At 33.3% G+C, this 19,239-nt stretch overlaps 1 protein-coding gene across 6 annotated transcripts in view; it reads right to left on the bottom strand.

The window, feature by feature from the left end:
- The window catches only part of HERC2 (HECT and RLD domain containing E3 ubiquitin protein ligase 2), a 227,545-nt gene that overhangs the window by 23,817 nt on the left and 184,489 nt on the right, over positions 1 to 19,239 (bottom strand). For all 6 annotated transcript variants that reach the window (XM_074213716.1, XM_074213717.1, XM_074213718.1 and 3 more), the window contains 10 exons: positions 14,318 to 14,471; positions 11,366 to 11,473; positions 6,784 to 6,915; positions 6,141 to 6,299; positions 5,926 to 6,044; positions 4,257 to 4,382; positions 3,539 to 3,694; positions 3,052 to 3,167; positions 2,720 to 2,918; positions 217 to 431 (listed from right to left, as the gene is read on the bottom strand). In XM_074213716.1, the coding sequence (XP_074069817.1) occupies positions 217 to 431; positions 2,720 to 2,918; positions 3,052 to 3,167; positions 3,539 to 3,694; positions 4,257 to 4,382; positions 5,926 to 6,044; positions 6,141 to 6,299; positions 6,784 to 6,915; positions 11,366 to 11,473; positions 14,318 to 14,471 (1,484 nt within the window). The remainder of the gene's footprint in view (positions 1 to 216; positions 432 to 2,719; positions 2,919 to 3,051; positions 3,168 to 3,538; positions 3,695 to 4,256; positions 4,383 to 5,925; positions 6,045 to 6,140; positions 6,300 to 6,783; positions 6,916 to 11,365; positions 11,474 to 14,317; positions 14,472 to 19,239) is intronic.

Genomic DNA, 19,239 nt, shown 5'->3' with positions numbered 1-19,239 from the left:
CACCACTCTTTTCCTTAATGTACCTTTAATTTAATCAATTTAGTAATTTGCAAATATACATAGATATGTTCAAAGGAACAGCTACGTCAATATGATTTCAGACAAGTAATAGTTTCATAATATATATAAAAACAATCACATTTAACACTTTAAATGTTGCAACTACTTAGGCATAATTTGCATTCAAACCCATAAAACAATGCTTATTTGTATTACCTTCTGTTTCCATGTCCCAATTTTCCATCTTCCGCCTCACCCCAGGAATAAACTTCTCCTTCTGATGAAAGTGCTAAGCAGTGCTTTCCTCCAGAGTTCACAGCTACTTTCTTTATAAACACATGCTGAATTGACTCAAGCAGTGTTGGAGTAGAAACTGACTCAGTTCCTCCAATTCCCAATCTGCCACCTGCTCCATATCCAGTAGCATACAGCTAAACCCCCCCAAAAAAGAAGTTAAAAATCTGATGAACTAAAACAGACTTTCAATTAAAAGTAGTCTTTCAATTGGCTAACAAAAATCTGAACAATAATTCTGGATATTTTCAACATAGGAAAAAGAAAACTTAAAATTTTCAAATCAAGTAAATAATCTTTATAAGGAATATAAGGAAAAATAATCAAATTAAATAATTTGTACAGGTCTGTATATAGCACTGGGGGAAAATTATATTTAATTCAATATTTATTAAATATCTGTTACAAGGAAAGAACAGATATGTAGGATGCTAGAGATGCCTAAAAGTCTCTCCTCTTAAGGAGTTTACAATTTAATGAGATGAAGAACAAATATACTTAAAATCAGTAAGAAATGGCGCAAATGAATTTCAAAATTATTTTCAGCTCCAAGGATTAGGTAGTATGGAAAGAAATAATGGAAAGCTTCATGAAGAAAATGGCCCCTGAACTGAACTGTGAAGAAAAATTTCAAAAATGGGATGAGCAAACATATCTCCCAAACATGGGGAAATAACACCTTAATTACACAGCTAAATATCTAAGCTGCAACTGAAGAATAAAAGTTCAGAATAAGGAATGAAGCTGTATGTTTTCCTTATCTTCCTCCAAGGTCCATCTTTTTCAATGTATCCTTAGCAGATCTACCAGTCTTGACTCTGTTCTGGCCAAGGTAACTGTCATTTTCTTACTCAACCTAGAGTTCTTTGTCATAATCTCTTCTTTGTCCCCTAACATCACCTAACTTAGTCATGATATTTACATGCTTCAGCTTTCCATCCCCAAGCAAAATGTCTAATCACTTTTAAGACAGAACTGCTTCACATCTGTCTTTGTATTCCTAACAGTCTAGTACACTGCCTTTTAAATAAAAGGCATTTAATAAAAATGTCAATTGAGTTGAAACAGATTTAGGAGTTATCTGGAAAAAGAAGTGATCAGCAACCCACTGGAAGAGATGAAAATGCCAAAGTAAAGAGTTCTGTAGAGAATCAGAAAAACACAGCATCAAGGACACCTAGGTAGGAGACAAACTAATAGATCAAAAAAGGAGAAATTGAACAGGAAAACAATTAGGAGATCAAATTATCATAGAAAAAAGGGAATAGAATTATATGATAGAAGAGTTTATCACATTTTTTGTGCCACAGACCTCTTTGTTGGTCTGGTGAAACCTAGTATCATTTCCTAAAAATGATGCTTTTAAACATATAAAGCAAAATTCATAAAATTACAAAGGAAACCATTTTCAATGAAATGGCTTTCCAAATTATTAAAAATAAAGCATGAATTCTAGATTAAGAACCCCAGATCTGGTAGGAAGGGACAGGTAAATGCTGCAAAAATATTATTCCCCCTCCCATCTCATCTTGGTTACTTCTCAGAATAAAATTTTTAAAAGCATAAAGTAAAATACATATGATTACAAATGAAATCCATGAAACTTAAATATAGCTAACTAAAAAATGTTAAGTTAATGAACCCCAGGTTAAGAACTCTTGATATAGAAGGAGATTGCCAGGTAAGAAGGGTACAAAATAAGGTCCCTATGCAAGACTGCATTTTCTCTAAAATTTGCAGTCTTAGAAAGTAGCCAAGAGGTATTGAAATGATTTTATCCAGGATTTATGAGTCTAAAGGGGTACCAGAAACAGGTCTTGCTGTTTATAAAGCTAGTTTTATATGCACTATGACACCCTGCCTCATGATAAAAATTTTGAGTTATATTAGGTCAATCCAAGATCCCTAAAATATTACACTGTAAAATTCTTGACAAGCTGAAATTGAACCATTAAAAATTCCTCTTTGAGATCAGTCTTTTAATCCAACTGCATTATGAAATAACCTGTGTTCATCTTTTCCAGCACTAAAGTAATAATACAATAAATATAGCAACAAATATTTACTAAGCACATGGATCACTATAGAATATTCACATCTTTGTAAGCTGTATACAACTCACTGGCTTTTGCATTCACATCCCATAAAAGAAATTTAGTTTTTATAGACATTAGTTATTTCCTGAGGAACATGTTCAAATTGGGAGATAATCTTATAAAATCTTCAACTACTGAAGATGCATAGCTCAATTTCAAAAATCTTGTTCGGTAAAGTCATCTGCTTTCAAACACATTTCAAAATCAATTCTGAGGTAACTTGAGAAATAACCTATATTCACTATGCTACAAAGCTGAAAAACACAAGTTGGAATTCTATCTACTTTTTAACCACAAAAAACTAACACTTAGAAGTATAAAGGCCTTACCTTCCCATCTGCTGTTACAGCAAAGAGCGTCTGTTCCCCTCCAATTAACTGTACAGGCCGCAAGGCTGCAAGAGCTTCACAAGGCGTTGGAACTTTGACTTTTGCTCCTTCAATACCCCCAAGCTGGCCTCGGTGATTGTGACCCCAACCATAAATGGTTCCACTGCCTCCAGCAGAAAGAGTCCAGTCATCAGGTCGCCTACAATGGACATAAAACTTTATGCAAAAAAAGTCCATACATATAAAACATACCACTTGCCCACCTTAAAGTCATCTAGAGAAGCAAATGTAAAGATATTAACAAAACATTAGTTCTTTTATATTATAATAACCTGTTCATCCACTGGACAAGTTGCTCATCTTGTTCTCTCTTAAAAATGTCATGGCTCTCATGGAGAACATCCAGATTTTCACTGTCAGCCATTAACTCCCTGATTTTCTTTGCCACCTGGTCAATATTATTATGATATTAGAAATCAGTCTCTTCCAGTTTAACAAGGACAATAAGAAGAAAATAAGAACAATGAAATTTGCACCACAGAATAAAATATATGATTATGATTTTTTCATCTAGTAACTAAATCAATACAATTCTATCAAATCTAAAACATTAAAAATGAAGTATTTAAGGGAAAAAAATGCTATCACCTAAAATTCTTAGTCTTCATTTTCAATTATTTATTTATATATGTATTATTTCCTGGAAGAAGGACAACTGGATTTTAACACAGTCACCTTTTCATACTATAGCAAAAGGCATGAAATTTGGGGGATCAAAAAAAGCCATTTAAAAAATTATTTAAAAATAAGCTGCAATACCTCATCAAGGAAAAGACGAGGTAATGGTGTTCGTTTATCCAAGGCTACTGCAACTCTGGAGGCCATACAATATCTTCTAAACCAAGCCCATTTGTGTGTCTCAGCACAGCAAGGAAGAGTATCCAGTTCTAGGTCACAAGCAAGAGCAACCAGTACCTGCAATGATCAAAAAAATAAAACCAAAGATTTAGAAAAAAATTATAAAAACAATTTTCTTATCAAAGTTATATTTTTTAAGCCACTGAGAAGATTGAAGTCATTATATGTGAGTACACTTAATCTTCTCCTCTTTACCTAAGCAAGACTATTCTATTCTCTATTTCTTCCCTCTGGTTCCCTCTGCATCATTCTATTTTTCTGGTTCCTCCTCCTAATTCCTTATCTAATTCCTACCCCCCCTTGGATAGATATGCCCCAAATATCCATTCTGGGCCCAGATATTTTTGTAAAAAAATAGATCCTTTTCCCTTGTTTAAAAATCTCTTTGGGATACAGACCTAGCAATAGCACTGCTGCATCAAACAACATGTAGTTTTATAGCTCTTTGGGTATAGTTCTACTGGTTGAATTTTAGCATGTAATTTAAAGCCCATAGTTATCCATGATTACAGATAAAGAACCTTAAGATGTCAAATGCTGCATACTAAAATTTATTTAACTTATTTGCTAAGTCTATCCTATTCAACTTGCTCTAGGTCACTTATTTAAAAAATATTACCTTAAAGAAAGGACTGTGGAGCAGCTGTTTGCCTCCTCTGACAATCGGATCTTCATATTCAAATTGCCTTTGCAAAGCTTCTGGAAGGCCTTTTACCAAAGCTGCTAAAGCACTACCTGTAAAACTCTGATGGGGAAAATAAAGGCAAATTAATTCATACTAGAATTCAAACCATTGGTATAGCTGATGCCTAAGTATCAATTTATCAAGATGTAATATTAATAGCATAGTGCCTGAAACCCAGTAAGCATTTAAAAACAATTTTTCATTCATTCATTCATTTATTTATTCATTCTGTAGTTTAGCAGTAATTAAATGCCCATTAGCACTGTCAAATGGTTAAGGAAGGGGAAGATAAAAATGACAACAGGACAGAGAAACAAAGTCAGATAAGAAAACAGAAAAGGCTCAGGGCACCTTAGATAAAAGAATTTACAACTTTATATTTTGAGTTTTTGTTATAGAAAGAAAGTAGATTACAAGCAATCTGAAGTTCCTCCTCAGGTTTATAAATCTCTTTTGATTTTTTAAGTGATAGAGGTTTATTATTCTCAGCAACTGATTTTACCTAACATGGACCAAAGCAATAAGTACTGAACTGCTTAAAAAAATTTAATGAAAAAACTATAATGGCATACTAAATGAATGTGTGCATAATATGGCTCTGCTTGGACGACTGCAATCTAGTCTGTATCAAGTCACTGTGAAATTGAAAAGATCACATAGACAATGAGATAAACTAGCAATAACTTCTAAATGATGCATGACTATTTCATTATAAGTAAAAATTTAGTTTCTGTTAACTGTGGGAAGTTTAGAACACAAAAACTCATTTCCTTTATAGCTGTCAAAGTCCTTTTCTGAAAGTGAAGGTCTGGCCATGTCAACATCCTACTCATTAAATACGAATGATTACTTAATACCTTTAAGGTCAAACACAAATTCCTCAGTTATTAAGAGCTCTCACATTTTCCCCTTCCTGTCCTTTTAGATTTTTTTAATATAAAATTCTTCTTCCCATTTTCAAAGATCTAGTTACACAGGCATATTTTTAGGTCATGGACAGTGAGCCATGCCTTTGCTGTCCCACAAACAACCAATTCTTTGTTGACTCCCTAGCTTCCTTTAAATCTCAGTTCAAGTTCCACTTTCAGCAAGTTCTTTCTTGTTACCTCCATCAGCTAGTGCTTTCCCTCTAAGGATCCTTCTTCCATCCATCCTGCATTTATCTTCTATCTTCTGATTTATGTACTTGTTATCTGCCCTGCTTCAATATCAGCTCCTTGGAGGCAAGGACTGCTCTCTCTTCTTCCTGGTTTCCCTAGCACACAGCACAGTGCTTGGCACATAGTGAGAACTTAATCAACAAATACTTAGTGACTGAATGACTATCCTATACTGGTAGAGGAAGTTCCTCACTAGAAGTCCTATGCAAATGAAAGGATGGGTCTTGTTGAAAAGATTCTTGTAACAGAGAAAGAAAATAGATACCTAAATCTCTGACACCACTTAGCCTGAAGTTGGTTTATAGAGTGTATGAAGATATCTGCAAACCTCATATCCTTACTATTCTCAATCTAGAATTTCTTACTTCTTTTCCTAACTTGAATCATTTAATGATTTAAACCAGGTAAAAAAAATTTTTAGTATTTTTAAGAAATCTTCCTACCATAGCTCTTGTTTCTCCATCATTATCTCCAAGAATCCTATTTATATTGATTGATTGGCCAAATTCAGTTGTAAGCAGTTTCCTCAGTCTTTGAAGGGCCCACATTCTATGGCCAGCAGCTAAAATCAGCAAACAAGAGTCAGTATCTGAGGCTTAAAAAAAATCATTATGTAGTCAATTAAGAACATACTTATTAATACAAATTTTACACATACCTAGAGCACTCAACTGAGCACATGCTGCAAGTGATGCTGCCAGTCGAGGAACAATACTTCTATTGGAAGCTAAATTTAATCGAAAGTCCAACAAACATGTGACCAAGTCCATTGAAGGACAAGAAAGAATACAGCGATCTGAAAGAAGATCTTTAGGACCTATAAAATTAGTGATTATAAACTGATTAGTGCTTGAAGAAGTAATGATAATGCAACTCAAAATTCCATTTAACAATCTGTTTAACACATCTTCTAAAGATTTAAAATGAAAATAAGAATTAAATTATTACTAATATAATATCAGAATAGTTAAAGTTGCATTGCCTATATTAAATATTTAAATCTTAAACTGGCCAGAAACTTTACATACTGTAACTCAAAAATTAATATTTTAAGTCAAGATTGTTAAAAGTTTTACTTTAGTTAAATTTGAATAATTTTATTTAAATTAAAACTGTGCTTAAACTTTAGAAAATCTTCTATTAAACAATTTGGGTAAATTTTCCTTTAAATTGTTTCCATCACAATATAATGTAAAGGTGGCACTCAAGTTACTATGTTCAGAAAATTAGTTTGATAAAAATACAGATCTACTTTTAAGTAAATATTTCAAATATCAGCATCCCATAAAATCCTGCTTTACCTGCAGCTGGCATTATAGGATAGACAGTGAATCGCCAACCCCATCCATTCACTGATCCATCACTGATGAATTTCCACTTTAATTCATCCCCAGGAATTCGAAGCTCACTGGACCAGTCAGACCACTCTCGACCTTAAACAATGAAATATTTTACATTGATATAATTATCTTGAGTCCACAACTTTAAAGAGAAGACAGAGAGCGATGGAGACAAAAGAGAGAGGAAGCACATGCCTATATAGCAAGAACCTTGTATTTACTGTAGTAGAATTAAAATAGATTAGACAAAGAAACAAAAGACTATAGCTAAAAGTGAAAAATCAGAGAATATTATATGTTAGGGAATCATTTTTTTACAATTATCATATACACTATTTAAAATTCTTTCCTGATTAAACTATGAAAAAAATTTAAAAGGGATCTATATGTTTGAAAAACTTTAAAACTTCTTTTTCCAATTTAAATATTTTCATTTATTTGTTTTTCCAATTACAACAGAATGTTCCAAATGCAACAAAAATTTTCACCAATTTTTTTTTGCAAGGTTTTAAATTTTATATTTTTTCTCCCTTCTCTTCCTTTCCCCCTCTCCTGACAAAAAGCAATCTAAAATAAGCTCTATATGTGTAACTATGCTAAACATAGATCCATATTAATCATATTGTGAAAGAAAAATCAATTCCCCCCCAAAAAAGAGAGGGGAAAAAAACAACACAATACATAAGATAATTTTTTTTTAATAGCAAACTTTAGTCCAAATTTAAACTCCACAGCTTCCTTGGGATAGGGATGGTATTTTCCATCATAAGTCTTTTAGAACTGTCATTGATTATTGTAGTGCTGAAATGAACAAGTTTATCATAGTTGGTCCTCACCCAAAGTTGCTGCTAGTGATATAATAGTCTTCTGATTCTGTTCATTCTTCATCAATTTATAGGTGGGCAAACATGTCGGTTATATTAAGTTCTTTTTTGCATGTCTCTACTGGCCTGTAGAGGTGGGAAAATGTTTCTTTATTCTGAGCATTGGTAATGAACAGGGTATCACTCACTTTGGCAAATTTGAAACTTTTTATACAAAAGAGGTGGGGTGTCAGTTACCTGACTTAAATGTTACTCCTTCTACTTTGGGTTTTTAATTTAATTGCTTAAAAGATCTACTTTTATGTAGTTCAGTTGGAATCTGAGCCTATTCCCTTATACCATTTGAAAGTTTTGACTTGCAAGTTTGTGAGTAGACTTCCCATCCTCAAGAGGCTTTGAAAAGGGAGGGAAGGCCTTTGACAGGAAAAGGTTACCACCTTGTGTTTACAAAAGAAACTACCTGAGAGTTAAAAGGCAGTAATTAAGTCACCTTTGAAAGTTCTGTAAACAAGTCTTGAGAATTTGTGTTATTAAGAAGGAAAATATAATTGGGATAAATTGTATGTCAAGAAATTTGGGAAAATTGAATTTTATATATATTTTCTCATTTCTTTTGGAAAGAGAAATATTGTACTAAGTTTTGTAATTTGATTTGTTACATCGATACTGATAATGCATTGTCAATAATTTCACAAGGTGTTTTGTTGGTAAAAGATGAAAGTTTGTAATAATCTTTGTCTCTTATCACATGTTTATGGAAGGATATATATATACATACATATGCAGGTATACATATATACAGATATATATATATATATACATATATATGTGTGTGTATATGACTAAAAGTAAAATCTACTTAACATCTGTTATTTGAAAATAAGAAAATGCATTAATATTGCCTAGCATTTATAGCATGTTGCTCTTGTTCTAAGTGGAACGAAAAGTTTAAATAAGAATCTTATGTTCAATGTAAAATTAATAATGTATGCTTAATTTTAAAGATGTCTAGAGTATGAACTTTCTCATGGTAACTGCAGGCAGCTCTGACTGAACATAGCAAATGTGTGGTTCCTCTATACTGATGAATAGGATGTATTTATCAGTTATGTAATATTCTTTTGTAACTTCAAAGAAATCATATTTACAGTGTTTGGTTCTCTTGTGAACATGTAAGCTATTTGAATACTGTATGTTAAAGCTTGGAATGTGATTGTTTTGAAGGGTTGGTAAGGGAAATATCATAAATTATGACCCCCCCCCTTCTGGGATACATCTATGGATTCATGTATGCATCATGTAATGCTGGAAATATTATTTTGTAAATTTAATAACTCATGCTGTTCATTGACTTGAATGCCTGGTTGCTTTTACTATTGTTACCTAAGATGTTCCAGTGATTTTAAAGAATTCTGAAAGTAATCATTTGTATTCTGAAGATGGCTAGTAGTTAAAAGTTTATGTATTAAAAATTTCTAGTTATATATGTAAACTGGGACTAAACTGGTTATCTGCACATATTTTACTTTTAGCTATAGGGAAAAGCACCTATGCAATATGAAGAAAATAAAGTAATGATGATAAATTGAGATTTCTCTGTGGCAATCTCTAGCCAACTGTTATGTGGGAAGTATGGAGATGATGGACAACCTCCTAGCCAGAAGGAAATGTTTACTTATTTGAAACACAGTTAATAACTAAATGGGTTCATTGCAAAAGACTGATTTCTTAAAAAAATATGAATTAAGATTACTGTATTTTTACATCTCAATTCATTTATTGCATTTTATTTACAAGCACTGTCCTTAGGTACATGAGCAACAACTGAATTATAATTTTTTCCCTGGATCTCTTATACTAAATTACAACCTGGCACACTCTTGGTTCCCCTTAGTGCTCAAGCCACCTGAAGCTCTGGTTATAGGTAATTACCATATTACAACATACTGATAACTGATCTGCCTGATATCAGGTATGTTAAAATAGAAAGACAATATGCCAATGAAGCCATTTAGCCCTGTGAGTTTTGATGTTAAATGCTGCAGATGGAGTGACCTTTGAAAGAATGGCCATATGGGGCGGCTAGGTGGCACAGTGAATAGAGCACCAGCCTTGGAGTCAGGAGTGCCTGGGTTCAAATCCGACCTCAGACACTTAATAATTACCTAGCCGTGTGGCCTTGGGCAAGCAACTTAACCCCATTGCCTTGAAAAAATCTAAAAAAAACAACAACAACAACAAAAAAGAAAGAATGGCCATAGCCTCAACTGGGATAGGATTCTTAAAGGAATCCCTTACCTCACTCATTGAAAAGGATTATCTATATGACTTCATAAAGAAACATATCCTTGTGTCCCTCTCTGCTCTGTAATAGCAAATTGTCATGATCATTCCAAGTGCATCATAATTAAATTTGAGACTGAACCAATGAGACTTTATCTTCTAAAAATGATTGGCAAGTATTTTTGTCTTGACCTTTTAACATAGGATGTGACTTTTTTACCACAAGTTCCCTTAAGGGAAAATAAATATGAGTATGGATATGGCCTTATTGGTACATTTTTTGACTGCTTTAAAGGAGAGCTCCATTCTTCAACTAGAACTTTTGTTCATTCTAACCATGGCCAAAGCAAAATAGAAAATTTTGTTGAAAAATACTTTTTGGACACGTGAAGTTTTAAAATGCTTTTTCAATATATTTGTTTATACTATTTTAAGCTTTTGTTTATAATTTATGTGGTATCCATCAACGAATCTTTGTTACATAGGAAACCATGTTCTTATAAAAGGTATTTTCATACTGGTTTAGGATCATAAAGTACAATTCTTTCCCTTAACACAGACTTCTAGTTTTTTCCTAATTATTAGACCACTATTAAATAGCCTTCTCTTTTACAGCATCTCTGGTTTCTGCTTGCGCAGTTTTTTCCTTGAGTTTTGTTTCTCTAGCTATATATCTCTGAGACCAGCCTCTGCAGGATGCCAGCCAGCTTTGCCAGCTGATCATTCTCTGGACACTGCCTCAATGAAGTCCTCGTTGTAATGCATTCATCTCCAAATGGACTCTGAAAGGTCCAGAAGAATCTGGATCCTGAATCTTTTTGAGCAGGGGGAGGAGGATGGTGCAGGGAAAAGATTAAGAGAACTGTGAATGTAGAAATTGGGTGAAGATGTAAATTGACTGCCATGGAAAAGATACAAAGAATTATGATTGTAAAAGAAACAAAATTTGTAATCTTTAAGGATGCTAGTTTTGTCAAATTGGGTAGAGATCCCCATTCTTGATTTAAATCTACATTGACTACCATTGATTCATTGTTTAATATAAAATTTGTATCTAGATTTCCTTAAGCTTCACCTTCTACCTGTTTCCAGATCCAGTAAGGGAAGGGGAGTTCACCTTTTGCCCTCTGGATGAGAGGCAAGACACAAAAAGCTGGGTTGGACTTCACTCAGGACTGGTCAGTTTTCTCCAACTTGCTGGTCCAGTCAAGCTCAGCTTGACTGTTCTTTTGTCTCTGTCTTTCTTTACCTACAATTTTCTTAAGTGTTGCAACTTCTTCTAATAAAATTTTGTTTTATTTCCAAAAAAAAAATTTCTTAAAAACTTAGAAAATGGTTTAATTATTCAGTTGAGGAATTTTCCAATTATATTAAATTATACTACTACTTTATAAATGAAAAACCATTAAAATTTAGCTTAATATTTTCTTTATCACCTGATCGAACCGAAACTATCCTATTGACACCATCCATTATTGTGAGAGGATCATGACGCCGTTCTGTTGAACACTGTCGGTCAAACTCTACTCGGAGTCCTTCAGCACCTAAAGAACAAAAGATACAACATTATACATTTCATATATTAGTACATTTTCTTATTATGTGTAATGAGAAAAATGAAAAAACCCAAACCAGAAGTTTCATGTATTCACAGTGGATCATAACTATATCTGTTCAATTTAATTCAACAAATATTTCTTAAGAGCCTCCTATCTATCTGCTTCTAGTTATATGAACTAGGCAAGTCACTTAACCTTGATTGCTTTGCATTCAGAAAAAAAAAAGAAAAAAGGCTTTAAGAACTTTAAGCAATGAAAATTTAGAAAATTTTTGATCATCCCATTTCTTACTGGCTTCATTTTCATGCAATTTCATCATGAAACAACAACCACTCCCCCCAAAATGTTAAAAGTTCTATTTATGCTAGGCAAATATTCTATTAAATTTTTAAAACCTAGAACTTTTTCTTCCTTTAGGAGGAACTTGCTTGTGTATTAACTAATGGCAAATTAAGTAAAATACAATAGAAAGTTTAAACTCAAGTTCAAATCCAACATAAACACTGAGACTCTTAATAATATATGAAAAATTATCTTTTAAAGATTCCAAATACAATGTATTGAACCACGAATTTTTAATAAACAAAGTTGATATGAAACATCCACCAAAAATTATTGACTCATAATTAAAAAGATAACCACAAAATATTAATTATCATTCTGCCACAAGACTGCATAATTTCTTTGTACTAGGGCATCACTGACAGAAACATCTGATAGAAAATAAAACTGTGAAGTATTTAACTGATGAATTTCTTCTAAGAAACATATTAAATATTTTTGACCAGTTGGTACAAATTTATTTTATGTAGTAAGTTTTTTGGAACAGGGAGTGAAGAGGAAGCTTCCTCCTTTGCATAAAACGAATATCTTTATTAAAGTAAATTTTGTCAACTTTAGAAGCTAATAAGCAGCACACTTAAAAATTACAGAGTTCAAATAAATACAAGAGTAATGGAAAGTATAATTAATGCTTAGTCCAGTAATTAGCTAAGCATCTAAAGTTTGGAAGCATTCTAATACCTGGTATAATATTTTTAAATACCATACAATATCTATTAATAAACTTGAAGGGGCTTTTAAAAATTTCATAATTGACATTTCAAATAAAGAAAAATAACTGACTCAACATCTGACCACTATAACAAACCATCAATAAATTTGGCAGGTTAGAATAATCTTGAGGATAGTTTCTGGATAATATATGTAAATCTAATTTATGATGAAAAGTTATCTTGATGTTTTAAGTTCATCTAAAAACTGCAGGATGGTTTTTTCAATTTTCAAAAAAAAGAGTAGCCAAATTTCATTAATTTCTTCCTTCCTTTTATTACAATTGCCTATAAGATATGCAAACTATCCTTTAGAACCAAGAATTATAAAACATAACTTGTGCAAATTTAAAAGAGCTCTAGGCTCTACAGTGGCTCTCTTCTCAAAAATCTGATTAGTCATATTAATAAGTGTTATTAAATAAGACACTTCAAACTCCATTTCCTCATTGATAAAATGAAAAGCCTGGATTAAGTGATATTGTTAGTTCTTCCTAACAAACATTCTAAAAATGGGTGTTCAACTTTTTAGCTCTTCTGAGTCACATCACCCAACAAAAACCTGTCAAAGAGAGCACATAGAATTTAATATTTACTTATGACTATAATGTCATGTTATAACTACAACACATATTACCAAGTATAATAATAAAATGCAATAATGTAATAAACTATAATAAAATATAATAAGATATGATAAGAAATGAGTTCAATAATAAAACACTGAGAACACTGAGCCAGTTTTTTTAGATACCAGTGCATCTATATGTGAATTAATAGAGGTTGTACTAATGTGAAGAATATTTTCAAGATGTGCTCTGAAATTTTGTTCTATTTGTATTTTTGTGTGCTTCATACAGAAAAAAGTTATTTGAATATATATATATATATATATGTATGTATGTATGTATGTATGTATATACACCCTAAAAGAGATGTCATGAATAGAGCATGTTTGTGAAACACCAGATATTTTTTTTTAGGTTTTTGCAAGGCAAATGGAGTTAAGTGGCTTGCCCAAGGCCACACAGCTAGGTAATTATTAAATGTCTGAGATCAGATCTGAACCCAGGTACTCCTGACTCCAGGGCCGGTGCTTTATCCACTACGCCACCTAGCCGCCCCAGATATTTTTCTTTAGGTAGCAAGTACAAGACACTTCAATAAAATTTTCTTTAAGTCAGATATTACAACTCTATATATTCTACTTGCAAGTTTGCAGGCAACATGATGTCAACAGAGAATGGAATAGCAAATATACTGAAATACATTGGTGCTACCTAAAACCTTGAAATCTATTCTTAGTCCTGTGACAAAATAGCAATTAATGCTGTATACAATTAAGACGTCTGCTGTAATTACAATGAGTCATATGTTTTGAGATAAAGATCCTAATTCCTATATGCATACCTTTTGTAAAAAATGAGACTGCGCAATGTTAGTTACATGAAAAAGGTTGATCTGTGCTAATTAAGGGTAAAGCTGATCTGTGATGTTGCAATGTTGGTGCATGTACTCATCTGTTCTTCATTTTCTGATTAAGCAAAATGGGCCACATGAATGGGTCCATGGGCTGCAGGTTGGACAAACCTGTTCTAAGATTTTCTTTAGCCCTTAACTTCAATGTAAGAGGATTTATTTTTGCTAGTTAATTCAAAGAAGGATTCCATAGAAATTCCCATTTTTTAAAAAGCTGTAATTGTAGTTCAGTCATCTACACAATTCAAGGAGGTGATATTTGATCTCACTTTTTGTAACTGTAGTTTGTATTGAATACCTGGTATTTTGACAGTGCCACTGGTAGAGGTATCATCAGTGTATGGATGGCTACTTTCAACCACAACAGGCTGGGAAGAGAGTCGACCACTCTGAGAGTCTGTAGCAACATCTTCTAACTCTGTAACACAGAGCTCCAACAACATATCAGCTACCTGAAGAGAGTAAGTAAAACAAAGCCAAAAAGAAAGTGTGAATTATAATGATATCTAGGATAAAAAAGGGGGGGTAACCCTTTTTACCATTACCATAATGACCCCAGGGTCGGGAATCTGCCTGCTGTGCCACTCAGCTACCCTACAGCTCATTTAAGAAGAGGGACGGAGTGAAAGGAGAGAGAAAAATATAGTCTATGGTAGCGGGGAAGTATGAATGGAGGGAGTTGCGATCAGCAATGGCAACAGTGGAAAAATATGGAAGTAGCTTTTGTGATAGACTTATCATAAAGAATGTGATCCACCCGTGACAGAGCTGGAGGTGTTGGAACACAGACTGAAGCACATTTTTTATTATTAGTCCCATACATCAAGAAACAAAAACAAAAATCCTTCCAAATCAACAGCTCCAAATCAAAGCAGGGATAGACTGAACTAAATAAAACTGACATGTTAATTTCTCCTAATTAAAATAAATTCTTTTGGAGAAACAACTTAGGCAAGAGATAAGAAGATACCATATTCTTGACAATTTAGTGCTTGGGAAGGCTGTTCTCCAAAGGTATGAAGGAAAAGATAAAAAAATGCTTAAGCATTTAAATGGAAAGAGCATAAAGCAATTTAAAAAAGATACTACCAAAAGGACTAGAGCACTAATGTCCTACATGTCCTACAGACACTTTACGAGTACAGATGAAGAGACATAAATGAAACACTTGGCTTTAGGGCACAGAAAAGGGAACTTGCATTTTTCAACTAGCTGATGATACATTTCTACATGGTAAACTGAAGTAGATGTAGATGCTTACAATTACAGGTTGTTAGAGCATTACAATTTGAACTATTACTGTTAGAGATTGCCTAACAACATTTTATGACTAAAGTAAAAAGAACATAAAGCAGTCCTAGTTGGACTGAAAGTATAGGAATCAATTCAAGTTATCAGTCCCTTAACACTCCTAGAATTCCCATATTTCTAAAGATCTTGTAAAATCATATAACTCATGATTCAAGTGATTAATAACAGAGTACTTGTAAAATTCAATTAGACTAACATTCTACATCATATATTTCATAATAACAGACTATAAAATAACTACTCATTTTCAGATGTAAGATTTTATCAGTATGGAAAGTTGGAGGGGACAATTTCCTTTACTAATAAAGATCCAGCATCTGTTATGCAAAGTGTACTTTTTGCATTCTCCCCCTCCCCCACAAAGTTTAAATAACATACTTTATTTTTGAAATATTTCAAAACCATGTTTTAAGCAAAAAAAAAATTGCTTCTCTATTTCTTCTGATGTGATTGGTACAAGAAAAAAAAAGGGTTTCTTGTTTGAATAAGAAGAGTTCCTAAATGGACTTTGTATTTGTGAAACTAATCATGACTATCACAATTCTGATTGCACAAGACACTTTCAAAAGAGCAAAATGCTTTTGCCCAGACACCATTTGACACATTTTGCATTGTAGGAAAAGTTAGTAAACCAAGTAAAGAAAAAAAGTTTTTGCTGAGTATTCATTTTATTAGTCACCCAGAAGGTTTTAAATATAAATCAAATTTCTCATTAACTTACTATTCTACTTAACACAGTGGCTCTCCCAAACCTTCTCCCTACTTAAATCTCCCTGTTTTCCCCTCTCCCTACACCTCAGGTGTTATTCTTTTTCCTCTTCCGTTTTTCCTTCCTCTCTAAAAATCGAGCTTCCAACTTCATCATTTAACTAAAATTTTCTTCAAAGATACCAATGACTTCTTAATTGTACATCTAATGGCCTAACTTCTTCATGTTCATCCTGTTTACAATCCATGAAAAGTTGAAAAAAGTTGAAAAGTAGTTATTTAATGTTTGCTAAACATTATCAGAACATATACCAACAGGAAGCTAATGGGTCATGTAGATTTTTAAAACTGCATTAAATCCTTGGATATAGCTGTATATCACTTAAAACAACATGATCTGACTGAGTTATTTGAATGACAAGTAAATATAATTTTGCTCTTCCTTTCAGATGTTTTCTAAGAAAATCATTCTTTTTCTTGTTCCAATTATTCTTTCCTTAAATAAAATACAATAAGTATACAGACATTCTTTGTTTCTGTTAAAAGTGTATGATTCTGAATAGGATTGTATCTAACAAGACTAACAGTCAACCAAATTCTATAAAAATTGCTTTTGTCAAGAATACTATACACCATTAACAGCCACATGGGATTGATGATCAATCTTAATGGACCTGCTCATTTCATAAGTGCAGCAATCAGGAATAATTTTGGGGTATCTGTGATGAAGAATACCATCTGAACCTAGAGAAAGAATTGTGGAGTTGGAATAAAGACCAAAGAATATTACTTTTAATTTTAAAAAGTTATCTTATTATGTAATTTTGCTTTCTCTTATAAATTGAATATGTTGAGAGAGAAATCATATCCTTAAGGAAAAATAAAATAAAATATATCAATGTATAGCATGGAAACAATGTAGAGACTAACAGACTGCCTTCTGCGGCGGAACGGGGAGGAAAGCAAGATTAAGGGGGAAATTGTAAAATTCAAAAATAAATAATTTTTTAAAAAATTTCTTCTGGGGGTGGCTAGGTGGCACAGCGGATAAAGCACCGTCTCTGGAGTCAGGAGTACCTGGGTTCAAATCCGCTCTCAGACACTTAATAATTACCTAGCTGTGTGGCCTTGGGCAAGCCACTTAACCCCATTTGCCTTGCAAAAAACTAAAAAAAAAAAATTTCTTCTGTCAATCATAAGTGCCCAGATTTTAGAGAAGCCTGGAAAGATCTGTATAAATTGATGCTGAGTGAAATAAGCAGAACCAAGAGAACACTGTCCACATTAACAGCAACATCATGAGATGATCAACTATGATGGACACAGCTCCTCTCAGCAGTTCAGTGCTCAAGGGCAGTGCTAAAAGATCTATTATTAAAAATGCCACCCATATTTAGAAAAGAAATTATGCAATCTGAATGCAGTGCAAAGCATATTATATTAGTTTTTTAAAACTTCTTTTTCTTTTTTCTTTCTTTCTCGTGGTCCTCCCCTCCTCCCCCCCTCAAGTTCTAACTCCTCTTTCACAACATGACTAATATGTAAATATTTAAACATAACTGTACATGTACAACCTATGTAAGATTGTATGCTATCATGGGGAGGGGAGAAAGAAGGGAATGTGATAGAAAAACGTGGAATTCAAAAACTTGCAAAAGGTTAGATGCCGAAAACTACCTGTGCATGTCACTGGAAAAAATACTTTTTTAAAAATTGCTTCTGTCACACTAGGAAAAGAGAAGATTATATTCAAGACACACCTTTCTTCTCTAAAGGATAATAGGTATACGTAACATAGCAAGGTTCATTAAGTGATCAAGGTGGTTTTTGTTTCTGTAAAGATTTCCTTTGTGAAAGGGTATAAGAACTTCTAGATTCTGGCATATCTGCCAGGTCTGTCACCCCAAGCATGGCTCTTTCTATACCAGACACATCTCCTAGTAAATTCCCAGTCACACCTCTGGAAAAACCACCAAATTTAGTTCCCACAATTTATTGGGACTCTTTTTCCCCCTTTGGCATTTCTAAGGTTCCTCCTGAGACTTCTTTACTTTGTTTTTCCTTTCTTTTTGATCTTTTGCTCCTTGGTATTTCTTTTGTATTTTCACCACTGTTATTTTTGGTTGAACTTTCCTCAGCATAATACTGACTTCTTCATGTTAATCCTGTTTACAATCCATGAAAAGTTAGTGGACTAACTTCTTTCAGTGTCTAGATGAGTCAGGGTTTATTTTGATTGCAATGTCACAATTTCTGCTAGTGTTTGACCATTTGGCACGTAAAATAGTCAAAAAATAGTCAAAAAAGGTTTCAGTTGGATAGTTTCTATGAGCAATTCAATGGCCCTCTGAATGTCATTATTATATAGAGTTACAAAGAATGTCAACTTCTTTTCATTAGCCTGATCCATCATTTCATCTTTTATACCTACAGATTCATTTCCCTTTTCCTGAGAGAAAGCAGAATATGACTCCTTTACTCAAGTATTAATTACTAGGTCATTTTCCTCACTTTCTGATTCCTCTGGCTTTGAGGGGTTCCTCTGGTTCTTAACTTTTAGTTTTTCCCCCTCCTTGATTATTTCTTCTGAGCTAGTTTTATGTGGAATACAGTATAATTTTGCCATGCATATGTTTTTACCTAGTTACTGAGGAAGTGAGCTTGGCATGCAGGAAATCCAGAGTCCTGTTGGCAGAACTTGACAAAGTTAGAATAGCCTGGAGCTCACTAAGGTTATGGCTGTCCAGGTTAATGTCTGACAAAGCCAGTGTGGCACACTGTGAGGACCAGCAGTAGCACTTGGATGTGACAGGATTAGTGAAGGGAAGCCAAGTTACAATCTTTTGTTTTTGTTTTTTTTTTTGCAAGGTAATGGGGTTAATTGACCTACCCGAGGTAATTACTAAGTGTCTGAGGTCAGATTTGACGTCAGGTCCTCCTAACTCCAGGGTCAGTGTTCTATCCACTGTGCCACCTAGCTGTCCCTCAAGTTATAATCTTAAAAGCTGTTTGAGGAGGTGAGGAAGTTTAAGTTACACATCCAGGGTTGCAGAACCAGTAAGTGCCTGAGGTAGGACCTAAACCCAAGTTACCCTGACACTGTAGTATCTTCCCCTGCTGCTTATACCATTGCATTAAAAAAAAAAAATGAGAAGAGCAGTTTCCATGGAAATCATAATTTTATATCTCCCAAAAACAAAT

Source organism: Macrotis lagotis, chromosome 1 (assembly GCF_037893015.1).
Source record: "Macrotis lagotis isolate mMagLag1 chromosome 1, bilby.v1.9.chrom.fasta, whole genome shotgun sequence".
NCBI lineage: Eukaryota > Metazoa > Chordata > Mammalia > Peramelemorphia > Peramelidae > Macrotis > Macrotis lagotis.
This window is presented reverse-complemented; position numbering and strand designations above follow the sequence as displayed.